Genomic DNA, 12,599 nt, shown 5'->3' on the forward strand with positions numbered 1-12,599 from the left:
CTGGGCGTTTTCTCCTTCTGCGCATTATTCATCCGTCCGTCGCGGCATATGTCTTTGTGTCCCAGCATGCGTCTCTCTGTTACTGCATATGGCTGCTCTCTTCACCGTGTAGTCTTCCTTTTTCTTGTGTGCCCCTTCATGTATCACCTGAATACAGCTTGAATTCCCCTTGAGGATAAGCCTTCTTTTAGCCCACTTGGCCACAATTTTTTTTTTAATTGCTGTTTCTTCTTGTTTGCCCTTAAATTGGGTTTTTTTTTTCTTTCTTTTCTCTGCTTTTCTTTTCTCTGTTTTTCTTTTTTTCCTATCCACTTTCCTTTCTTCGCGTTGACTGCTCCCCTCGCTTTGACTTCCTTACCATTTTAATTCTTTATAACAATATAGCAGAGTGAGAAAGTAATCCTGAATAGATATTTTTTCTTCTATAAAATTTGCAAGCATTCCCCTTTTTTTGTCGAAAAAAATGATAATTTTTTTTGGTGCATTCGCCAAATTGAATTGGATTATATGCCCCAAGTTTATATAAAAGTACATGCCACTATTTGTGAGTTCTTTACCAAGAATGAAGTTCTCGCGTGGCATTAAAAGGAACAACTAAATGGATACATGGAAAGATGCGCAATTAGTCCAAGCATGGTGAAAGTTGTGCATATGTTTAAACCTTTGACAGGCGCAATTAAGCTGTAATAACGAGGTTAGCAGCAGTTCCGTGGAGCGAGCATGTGTACGTGCATGTGATGTATGTTCCTAGGTTTGCGGGCAGGTAGATATACCTACGTACACGTAGCTACATGTTACCACCATTTCCACAGTGATGAGAAACTGTTGGCGACAGCGCGATTGATGTGTGTACAAAATGATTGCAGAGATGTAGCATTATGGTCTTGGGTGAGGCGGGAAAAAAAAGAAAAAAAAGGCAAACGTGGAGGAGTACTTATGTGTGTATAAATTATAGCAAGAGGGGAAAAGTATTAAACTTCGAGCGTTCTGCAATTACGAAGTTACGCAGTTACGCAGTGTGTGCAATAGGATGATTACGAGAAATTTCAGGGAAGTGTAAGAGAGGGAAAAAACAAATGGACGAAATGTCCAGGCTTACAAAACTTGGTGGTTATTTTTTCCATGACAATGAGCGATTGTGCGGATATGCCCCCATGCGCATGTGTATGTGTAAATATCTTTTTTTCCTGTGAATACACATGTGAGGCTTTTTTCCCCCCGTTTGAGAGCTCCTTCACGAGGACCTGTATAAAAATGGGGGCTTATAAAAGGACCTCCCCTGTTGTATGAAAGAGGGCTGGCGGCGGTATCACCAAAATTGACGTTGTGCAGGCGATACGCTCAAATTAGTGGCAAACAAGAAAGAATAATAAAGAAGCGGTGCACGTAAAGGCGTATCTCGAATTGGTTCTTCTGTACCTATATGCTCATGGAGTTATAGTTGGTGAAATTTTAAATTAATGAAGCGACCACACGTTCCTCCTGGTGTGCAGCGAGGGGTGGATGTCGGGGAGAAAAAAAAAAGGGAAATGAAAGGAAGCGAGAGGAAGTTAACACAAATGGAAGGAAATAAAATCTTAGAAGAATCCTGCACACCGACTCAAAACACTTTATTATATTTCTCTTTTATAACAATCTGTTAAAAAAAAAAAGATGCCACGCGCGTTACACAGAGCTTATATTTAAATATTCCGCGGAGGGGAAGCAAAATATACATTTTTTTTTTTTTTTTTGACACATTTTCATGACATACATTTTGCATACCACTCCACTTTTTTTAAAGCCGTTATGGTTGCACTGTTTGTTCTTATGAGAAAATTCAGGTGGTGTGTCCCAATTTCGCTTTTTCGATTAATCACGTTATGCCCGTTTAATCCCACAATACGTAAAGAAGTGCAAGTGTGCACATATTGTACATGTGATACGAAAATGGTACACCACTTTTCTATGTGGAGCATCCATCGGCGCGTTTTGATGGTGACCATCATAGGGGGTTTTGCTGCGTGCGCATTCAATTTAGCGTTTGTGCCGTATTTTTTAAAAAGGAAACCAGTCAGTGTATAGCTTAATTCACGTATTTGCAGTTGCATGGCCATTGGTCGCTATTTTTGTACGTAGTATACGTACGTGGGCAAACACGTGTACAAAATTTGCCACGCCGCATAGGACACTTTTGGTTTCGTACAACATGTGCCTTTTTCTTCCTTCTTTTAATAACACGCACCGCTTTAGTGGCAAACACATTTGAAGCTGCATAAAGAATTTACAAAAACGCGGCAACAACAAAACGTATGACATAGAAAAAAGAAATACCCTTTGGGGAACATCATTTAGCCAATAAAAAGGTGCAGGTGAAAAAAAATAAAAAAAAAAAACTTTCTTCTTATAATTTGAAAATGTAGGGAAGCGGCGAAGTTTAAAAACGCATAAAGGTAGGCACAACTTGCAGAATGGGAATATGCTTGTGAAGGCAGCACATGCGCCCACCACATGTTGTGCATGTGGCGTGGAAGCATTGCATAAATACGTAGTACTACATAGTACGTGGTGCTACATAGCTCTACATGCTTATCTGAGCTGGTGCCCCCACACAACGTAAGAAAAACTCATAGCTGTAAAAAGGGAGGTAGCCAAAAAAAAAAGGATAACAAAAAGGAAAGCCTGCTTTTGCCATACGTCTTAAAAATAATTTTGCGTTTGCCAATTTTGTGTTGTCATCGTTTTGGTATATCATCTGTGGACCTGTTTTTATTTTCTCCCCCATGTGACGAACATTTTTGTCCTGTTTTATCCCACTTTTTTTTTTTTGCCTAAAGCGGTAAGCAAAAAAGTTGCAGCGGCGGTAGTGGTATATGTGCGTGTGGGTTATTTGACGTGCCAAAAAGTATGCATAAGCAAATACGCGTATGTATTGTTATAATATATGCACAATGGGTTAAGTTACGAGCGTAAATTATACGCACAAGGAAGTATTATTTTGTACTTTTGTATGCATACCGCATATAGTGGCACAGTTTAAATGGCCATATAAATAATGCGCTATGCAAATATACATGTTATTGCCGTTAAAATCTTTATTTTTTTTTTTCCTTAAATCTTCCCATTTATTTACAAGATTTTTTTTTTTTTTTTTTACCGACGCATCAAATAATCTGTTTAGGTTAGGTAATTTTTTTTTCTTTTTTTTCACCTTTCCATTTTTTCACTTTTTGTACGTTTGTGAGTTTTTTTTTTTTTTTTTTTTTTTTTCCTTATAAATTTTTAAAAATTCAATTATATATATATATACTTTGTGAACAGGCAAAATATGCATACCCTCCCCCTACCTTGTTGTGAAGTGAAACTTTTTTGAAAATGGGTAATTGGTGAATTTTTTTTAACAGTAACGTTTTGAACGAGTTTTAAAATATGTGTGGCGTGAAAGTACGGTATGTACGCGCGATCTGTATGTACGCCATGTATATAACAACCTGTGCGCGCGATCTGTACACATGCTGCGTGTATACCTTTGCGCGCCATTTCATGTGTCACACGCGCGATGAGTAAAAAATTAAAAGAACAAAAGAGGGAAGCATAATTTCGCCTAGAGGCATATATACCGTGCGCCACACCTGCGCGTTTCATGTATGTATGCAGTTAACACGTATATGTACGTGTTGCGCTAATGTATGTGTTCTGTATACCACCCCCCTATGCACATTTTGACGCGTACGACGTAGTATGTGTATGTGCAACCTGGACAGCCTAATATGTGTATTGCAATGTGCTGTATGTATGCGTATATATACGTGTATGTATGTACGAATGTATGTGTGTATGCGTACTCAATGTTTGGGAAAAAGGTTTCCGAGGGGGAAACAAACAAGGAGAAGAGGCAACACATGACGGTTTTGTGTTAATCCCAAAGCGTAGGTGTTGTACTGGGAAGTGTTTTCTTTTCCCCCATTTGTCATTTGTTATTTTTCCACTTTGCTACTTTGCCGTTTCACCACTTTGCCACATCGCCACTTTGCCGCATCGCCACTTTGCCGCTTTACCACTTCGCCACTTTGTCACTTCGCCACTTTGCCGCTTCACCACTTTGCCCCTTCACCACGTTGCCGCTTCACCACTTTGCCGTCTTCTACCCCCCCGTTATTTTCCTCCTTTTTCCCCCCTTTTTTGGTATTTTAATTTTTTTTAATTTTTTGCGTAACAAGGCTACACGGTGTGTACACCCTCGTTACGTGAACTTTTTTTTTTGTGACTTTTAACAAGCGCAAAAAGGAGAAGTACATAATTGGGAAGCGCAAAGGTGCCAATCAACAGTCTTATATATACATACTGATCATTTACGCAACGACAAAATGGAAAACAACAAATCTGGAGAAAATGCAAAAGCTTTTCTGGAGTCAAAGGATAAGAGAGGGAAAATGGATGACGATGATGAGGACGATGATAAAAAAAAGAAACACGATAAGGACAAGCAAAACGGTAATCATAAAAGTAACGCTGGAGCTGCCCACAGGAAGAAAGATGGCAAGGACAGTAATACCAAACGTATCGGTAACGACAACGATAGGGACCAGAAGAATGGCGGAGGCAAAAATAGTGATAAAAATGGCAACGCAAAAGTGGGTGGCACCGCGGATGATTCTAATCTCAATAATGATTCTGCCCCTCCGATAGACTCCAACCCCCCGAAAACTCACAACGTTACGAAGAAGAAAGAGCGCAAAAGCAATAGCATTTCACTGAGCGATACCAGTGCGAGGCGCTCGAAAGACAAGGGCGACAAGGCGCACCACAAACAGAAACAGGGGAGTGCGGAAAGTACGGAGAGGAGAAAAAGAGACGGAAAAAATGTGAAAGACGCAAAAGACGCAAAAGACGCAAAAGACGCAAAGGACGCAAAAAACGCCATGCACGTGAAGGATGCGGAAAAGGCGAAACACGAACACGGGGAGGAAGAAGAGGAAGAAGAGGAGGATGACGATGAAGACGACGAGGAGTACGATGATGAAGAAGACGATGATGATGATGAAGAAGAAGAAGATGATGACGATGATGAAGAGGACGATGAAGATGAGGAAGATGATGATGACGAAGAAAATGAAGATGAAGAAAAAAGAAAAAATAATGACATTAATAAGGCCCAATCTAGAAAAAAAGAAAAGCTTCTACAAAATGAACTACTCAATCTAGACAGCAGCAACACAGTCCAATTTTTCAATTTACTAAATGGTAAAAATAAAGAAAAAGATGATAACAATAACAGTTCAAAGAAAGAAAGATATCGAAGTAGCAATTTAAAGAAGGAAAAAAAATTAAAAATGAGTCATACGTATGAAGAGTTCCTATCGGATCATCATGATTATATGTCGTTAAAAGTAAATTATAAAATTAACAAAAAAAGTCATTACGATAAGACGAAAAAAAGACCACACATGTCCATATCCATAAGTGAAAATAAGGAACGTAATTTAAATAAGAGTAGCATCTGTACAGATAATGCAAAGTTTTTAAATTTCCTAAATGATAATGAAAAAAATGCCCATTATTATAAGAATCGAAAACGATACGAGAGTAGACGAAGAAAGCAAAAAAAATCTAGTATAAAAATAAAAGAAAAAAATGAAACCAAAGAAACGTTAGACAATTATATACTAAATGTGAATGAGAAGAATAAGTATAATGAAATAATGTCCAGCGAAAATGTAGATAAAGTCAAAATGTCGATGAAGCATTATCCTGCTGGCAAAAAAACGGATGAGGCGTACGTAAGCGAATTACAAGATGCTGAACAGAAGCAACAAATGAAGGACGAAGAACGTCAAAAGAATTACGCAAGTACAGTTGAAGAGGAAAAAAAAATTATAAAAGAAAAAAGCAAAATTAAATCTTCCATGCAGTGTAGTCGAAGATTTTTTATATTCCAAAAAAAAACGTTAAGAAAAAGAAAGGAAAAAATTATTATTTTTTTAAATCATAATTATTCTGCGTGTGAAAATGGACAATTTAATGACCATTTTTACAAAACGATTCATAAAAATGATTTGGAAAATTTAGAAGAAGAAAGAATTTACATTGACAATGAAAAGGAAAATACAATAAAAAAATTATCTATAGAATATTTCCACAGTTTTCCATTTTCAGTTTAATCCTCTACGTTACTTTCATCCAATGGGTAATATTCATTCTGCTTATATCTGTCAAATCTGATTTTACCTTAACCCCATCAAGTAAGGGAATTTCAAGAGGAAATACGAAGCCGTTTTCCCACACCCTGACCAGTTTGTGCGGAATGCGTTTTTCCAAACCAGGATACGTAAATGCGTCCGTGTTCATACCCCCCAGCATGTAACAATTTTTTCGTTCTTTCCTTCCCCTTGCAGACGATTCGTTAAAAAATTTTGGAAGCAATTTCCCACACAATATTTTCAAGAAGGCCGAATTTTATCGCCTTTTCACAGCGCTATTTTTACATTCGAATTTTAACCACATTTGTGCAAATACATATGTTCAGTTAACTGTCGGATTTTTGTTAGAATATATGTATGGGACATATGTTGTTTTTTTAGTATACGTGTTTACGGGTAAGGGCGTGTGAGGGGGAGTTGAAGCACTTGGCTGCTGAAAAAGGGGACTTTGCTGATGGCCGTTGTGTGTGGACGCGCGTGTACTTATATGATTATCCGTGCACACTCTTGTCGCAGTACATTATGTGCAATTTACCTTTTCTTCTTCCCCTTTTTTGCAGGCATTTTTGGAATAATTTTATCCTCCCCCTTAACGTACTGCTACTCGACCACCGAAAGCAGTAGCAGCTCCTCAGGAATTATTGGAATTTTTTTTTCAGAAATTTTAATGATGACAAATTTTAATGTGGATAAAATTAGCATTAGTGTGCATTTATTTTGTTTCTTTCTCCTCCTCTTATTTCTTAAATTTTCTTTAAACACCGTCAGTATTAATATATACAGCCACTTTTTTGGTTTCCTGGGAGGTATGCATTTTGGGGAGGCCCCCCTGTTGGCAGCACGCCACGCGTTTCGCACACCACACGTTTAACCCGTCACACAGCTTACGCGTCACACATCTTACGCTTCACACTTCATACGCTTCACCCCACGCACCTCCTCCCTCGTGCAGGCTTTTTAATCGGCATAATTTTAAAGCGTAACCAACTGAAGTACTTTCTGAAAAATAATTTACTAATTCAAATATTGTCCCTGGTCTTCCTGATAGTAAGTTTAGCTACTGCTATTTTTATATCAACGTATGTCGTGCAGAGTTGTCCAAATTAAATTTTCGAACAAATTAATTTCGACCAACATAATTAACAAGAAAGTAAAACCCAAAAAGTAAAAAAAAATAAATAAAAAAAAGAATGGAACAACAGAATGGAACAAAATGGCTGCAAGAGTGGCTGCAAGAGTGGCTGCAAAAATGGACTTTAAGAAAACGTGACAAAAAGGAAGATGCAAAACATGGACCGTAAGCGACAGGTTATGTGTGTGTAATTTTGCTGTAAATCCTTTTTTATGGAGACTCCTTCCCACTTCCCTCTTTTTTTCTTTTTATCATAAGTGCGCCAAATTTTTTTAAATGACATATTATTTTTTAATTGACCCTTTCGATTTAATTTTTTTTTTTTTGCCCCCAATGTGTACATTATATGTATATGCATATATATATTTGCACATGTTAAGGTAAATATTTTTTTGTTCCCTTTTTTTTTTTTGTTGAAAGGAAAAGATATTTTTGTCTTTATTATTATTTTTTTTTTCCCCTCCCATTAGATTAAAAAATTAACAATGTTCCTTTTTTTATACATTTCTGAATAGAATATGCTTTAATGTAAACTCCTTATTTGTATCTTTGGTATTTAAAATAATGATTATTTATTTATCAACATTTTTTTTAACTTTGTCATCGTTGGCAAGAAAATGTGTAACCATGACGCAGGTGCAATGGGGACTACATGACTCATATGCCCCATTTTGCTTACTCAATATTTCCCTCTTTTACTACACTGTTAACTTGACGTAATGACGTTGTAAAGAATTAAGCACGCACAGGATCACTCTAACTTCTTTCCTTGGCGTGAACAGAATAGATCAGTTAACCTTGTTAACGAAATATGGTGTAACATAATTTTCTTTAAATGATACCCTTACGATGAAGTTGTGCCGTTTTTTTTTTTTTTTCCTTACTCCTTATGTGCCCTTTATCGAATGGAAAGGCTTCTTTGTTTTTCCGCAAGTTGGAACGAATTAAGTGCAACTTTCTTGCAGCCCCCATACAACAGGACAGGTAAATAATGCAACAGACCTATGGGTGGGTCAACCTTACTACAAACAGGTGTCTTGCCAAAGGAGTTTAACAAAAAAATCAAATGTGCTAAGAATTAAGTAAAAGGAGTGATACTTAAGGTGGGTGTGGCAACTATGTTCTGTAGCATCCTGTTACACATTTCGTTATCTTTATTTTTTACCTTTTAAATGTAGAGTTCGGATCTTTTTGCTGGGTGCTCACGTTCGAGTGGGGGAGATGTCGGACTGTCCCCTTCTTACACGACTGCGCAAAGTGGGACATTTTAATTTGTCTAACGAGGTACACATAAATATATCTACACAAGTGCGTAGAAAAGCACAAGGGGCAGCATACCCACGCGGCTGGTTTCCCTCCGTGCGGCGGATGCAACGATGGCAACAAATTTTATTGGCCACCTTTGGTCAGTTCGCGCACCTAATGGATGCACATATGCATAATAAGTATACGCATATTTTTCTATCCCCTTTGTGGGAAAACGAAACAAGGCGACGTGAATGCTAAAGAATGAACCAACAGGACCATTGCGCGGTGAACATATGAATACATAGTACATACATTTGTGTATACACCCAGGGGCGTCCATTAAGCACATGACATATGTATTCCACATACATGTGTACTGCTAATCGCATGTGTTTCATTATTTATCATGCGAAAGATTCCCTCCTCCAGAAGTATTTTCTTCACATGCACATTTCTGAATGGATATTTTTGCAATTTGGCAGTAGGTTATTATGTTTTTCACCTTTGATTGCCGAATGCATGTTCGCTTGCTTGTGAACAGCTTGGCCCAAGTTTATGCTGATTTTTTTTTTTTTTTTTTTTTCTTCCCATTTTGGCGTAACGCTTGTTCATCGTTTTTGCTAAGAAATAGTTGCTTCGTTTAGTTATTTTTTGGTACCTCCTTAAACGTTTCCCTTAGCTATTTTTGAGTTCCTGTGCGACATGGCATGGTTCGGCATGACACGCTCTGCTGCGATGCGCTACGGTACGGAATGGCACGATATAAGGCGCTGCTTTATTTTTATTTTAATTTAATTTTTTTTTTGTTTACCTCTGAAGAGGCAAGGCGTTCATTACAACCTTTTTATAATGTGAAAAAAAAAATACCCTCATGACTATGCGCATTTTTCGGTTATCTTAGCAAAATTGGATCTTCCCTATCAGAGCATATGCATACATTTCGCAGCTGACATTTGATTTGGAGCTTTCCCCATTCCACAAAAGCACCTGTGCAATTATGAGTTTTGTTCTAACATGGAAATATAATATGCAAAAGTTCACTTTTGAAAGACAATATTTTCGTACGATATAAAATTTGGGGGGATTTACTTTTTTTTCGTTCGATGCTAGTAAGGAAGCGAGCTGCGCAGATGGCCTAAACTGAACCCACGAGGGGATTCATAAATGTATACACACGAATATTCACGCACATACGTACGTACGTGCAAAGTGACGGATACTTGACTGTACCAAGTAACAAAGAGCGATACATGAACAGGACGTAGGGACAGTTATACCTACCGAGTGCATCAAGGTGGGGGGGGACGCACACGAAGGCAGTTCTCAAAGCCGCAGACGGATTATCTACGCATCATCCCCCCAGCGACACGTACAGACTGACATATCTAAGTACAGAAACAAAGTAGCAACCACCCATGAACCCATTTTTGCACATAATATTTAGTAAATAAAATGTTTATTATAAAAAGTAACCTACTTAGTGATAACACGTTGGACACGAACGCAAAAAAAGAGCACATCAAAATAAACAGATTTTTAATTATATTGATTGTCATACTTAATGTGTTAAGCCTTATCTTTACGCTCCTGCTAGCTGTTAAATTTTACCTCTGGTAATGAACAAGGGAGGCCAATGCGTAAAAGGAGGCCCTCGGGCGCATGCGCATGTGCTGACATAATCCTGCGCAGAGGTGGTTGTCCACGCACATTTGCATAGCACCAGAAGTAACGCTTTTACATGTAAACAATGCCTTTCCCCTACCCCCCTCCAGTTCCTATAATGTAACGGCGTTCCTGCTGCTCCTAACACAAACGTGCCTGTGGTCATACTTGGCCATCCTGAACGTTTACGACCAAAAGTTTATTTTTTCCTTGTCCTCATTTTTGGGATTTCATTTATATACACAAGTAAGTAAGAAGTAGTCTCTTTGGCCAAGGCGTGAACACGTGCGTCGCAGGAATGTGGGCCTACACCGTGGTGTGTCAGCACGTGCATCTGGTTGGAGGCATGTACCAGCATGCACAAATGTGTACATATACATGCATTAATGTATTAATGCATATATGTATGTATTAATGCATATATGTATATTTTTTTTTTCCCGGCCCCGCGAACACCCCCCTCTGCAGTGCTACCAAAACTATGACAAATTATTCCTGTCGGACGAAATTCAAGAATATCACTTTATGTCGGTTGCCCTTTCGCACCTGCCTTTTCTTTACATTTGCTACGACATTGTCATATTTCAGTATGACAGTGTTTTTATAAAAAGTAATACCGAGGCGTAAGCTCTGCGTGGCTGCCATGTGCCTCATGCAAAGCGAAAAGACGGCGCGCCGATTTGAGCTCGTAGACAAATGGAAAAACGGATTGGTGCACAGATGTGTAGACGTGCAGATACGCGGATGTCTCGATGTGCAGATAATTGTGCGCCACCCTTTCGGCCACTATGAGGGGACAAGGAGACGCACATTCGCCCATTCGCCCATTCTAGCAACGGCGTAACTACCATAAAGCATCGCTTTTTTTTTCCCCCATGCAGGCACGCTAGACTACACCTATAATGACAGCTCCCTAATAGTCCTGAATTTTTTAAGGGGAATATTTTGCTCCCTGTCGATAGCAATCATTTTTATAATCTCCATGATCTTAAACATACAGAACACGTTCAGGACGTATCCCCTGCTTAAGCTGTCCAACAACAAAACGAAGAAGTACCTGCGTAAGGCTTCGCCGCTCGCGCACGCGGGTGTGAATAAGTGTGCCTCTACTTATGTGCGCGCGTTCGCTTCTGGCCAGTATTTCCTATGCGTTTGTTGCACTCTCTTTTGGCACACCCTTCCTGCACGAACCCCCCACACACACCGCAGTATCCGTGTTCCTGTTTTACCTGATCGACTCGCAAATAAGGATAGTCACATTTCTCTTCATCATCGAAACGTACGAAGTTAACCCGTTCAAAATATTCGTTTTTATATTCTCTCAGGTTGGCAGCACTTTTAGGAAAAGTTCGCCAGCGCAGGCGAGCGCAATGCTTGTCTGAGCAATTCAGCAGTTTAGCAGTAATGCAACATTTTAGTAATATTTTTTTTTTTACCTCACTGCAGATTATGACCATATGCGTGTGCATTGCCTTCGATACGCACATTTTTAAAAACATAATTATTGGCATCTCATCAATTTTGGTGTCTCCCCTGTCTATTATATTGCACTCAACGAACAGGTTAGAAGCGGACACGATGCAAAGCAAACAAATGTACCATTTTCCTGACTTCACATTTTTTTTTTTAATTTAATGCAGAAATTATAGTAACGAGAGGGTGGTGCGACTCAGCAAGTTACTAATCAATTTTCGCTTTTTCGAGTTTTTTTTAATACTTTTTTATGGGTCATTATATTATGACGATGAGGAGATAGGAAACACCTTTATACTGTATATACAGTAAGTTGGCGCAGATAAGGTGGCTGTAATGGTTGCGATTTGGTGATTAATCCAAGGAGGAAGCGCGTTGCGCTGCTCTTCACTACAGCGCTCAACATTGTTTTGTTCTGCCGCGCTTTGTCTCATCTTGCGCGCACTCTTATCTTCGCCCCCTCCCGTTACAGGCTGATTAACCTCATATTGCTATTCTTTCTCATAATAATATATAAAAAAGTGCTGTCTTACAAGAGGAAGTTTGACGAAAACGTGGACGAGCTCAATGTAGATTTATACAACAATATAAATGACAACTAGATGAGTCCGTCGGCATGCGCATAAATATATTTATCTGCTCATGCTAGATCGTGTACCCTGCTTTTTGTTTTAAGTAACATTTTTGAATGCATCAAACCGCCAGCGGTGTAGCACATATAGGCAGGTTTTTTTTTTTTTTAAGCATTATCATGTAATTAATGACATTAATTTTTAAACAATGTTGTGTGTACATTTAGTTGTTGCCCTTTTTTTTTTTTTTGTCCCTAATTTTATCGATATAACAACAACTTTGTCGCATTTAAAATAGCAAAAACGACGTCATCGTCAATGTGTTTACCTGCA

At 38.6% G+C, this 12,599-nt stretch overlaps 2 protein-coding genes across 2 annotated transcripts; both read left to right on the plus strand.

Moving 5' to 3' along the window:
• Nucleotides 1-6,374: 6,374 nt before the first annotated feature.
• On the plus strand, nt 6,375-7,258 carry PCYB_134550 (hypothetical protein; the record flags this gene model as incomplete). The annotated part of the gene is made up of 3 exons (XM_004224480.1): nt 6,375-6,575; nt 6,740-6,985; nt 7,132-7,258. Coding segments are annotated over 3 exons (572 nt in total), but the record flags the coding sequence as incomplete, so codon positions are not given.
• Nucleotides 7,259-10,011: 2,753 nt separating this feature from the next.
• Nucleotides 10,012-12,296, plus strand: PCYB_134560 (hypothetical protein; the record flags this gene model as incomplete). The annotated part of the gene is made up of 8 exons (XM_004224481.1): nt 10,012-10,172; nt 10,332-10,467; nt 10,690-10,831; nt 11,103-11,282; nt 11,431-11,546; nt 11,668-11,783; nt 11,862-12,002; nt 12,167-12,296. 8 exons carry the CDS (start codon nt 10,012-10,014, stop codon nt 12,294-12,296), a joined length of 1,122 nt encoding a protein of 373 aa, XP_004224529.1.
• Nucleotides 12,297-12,599: the final 303 nt, after the last annotated feature.

Source organism: Plasmodium cynomolgi, chromosome 13 (genome assembly GCF_000321355.1).
Source record: "Plasmodium cynomolgi strain B DNA, chromosome 13, whole genome shotgun sequence".
Lineage (NCBI taxonomy): Eukaryota > Apicomplexa > Aconoidasida > Haemosporida > Plasmodiidae > Plasmodium > Plasmodium cynomolgi.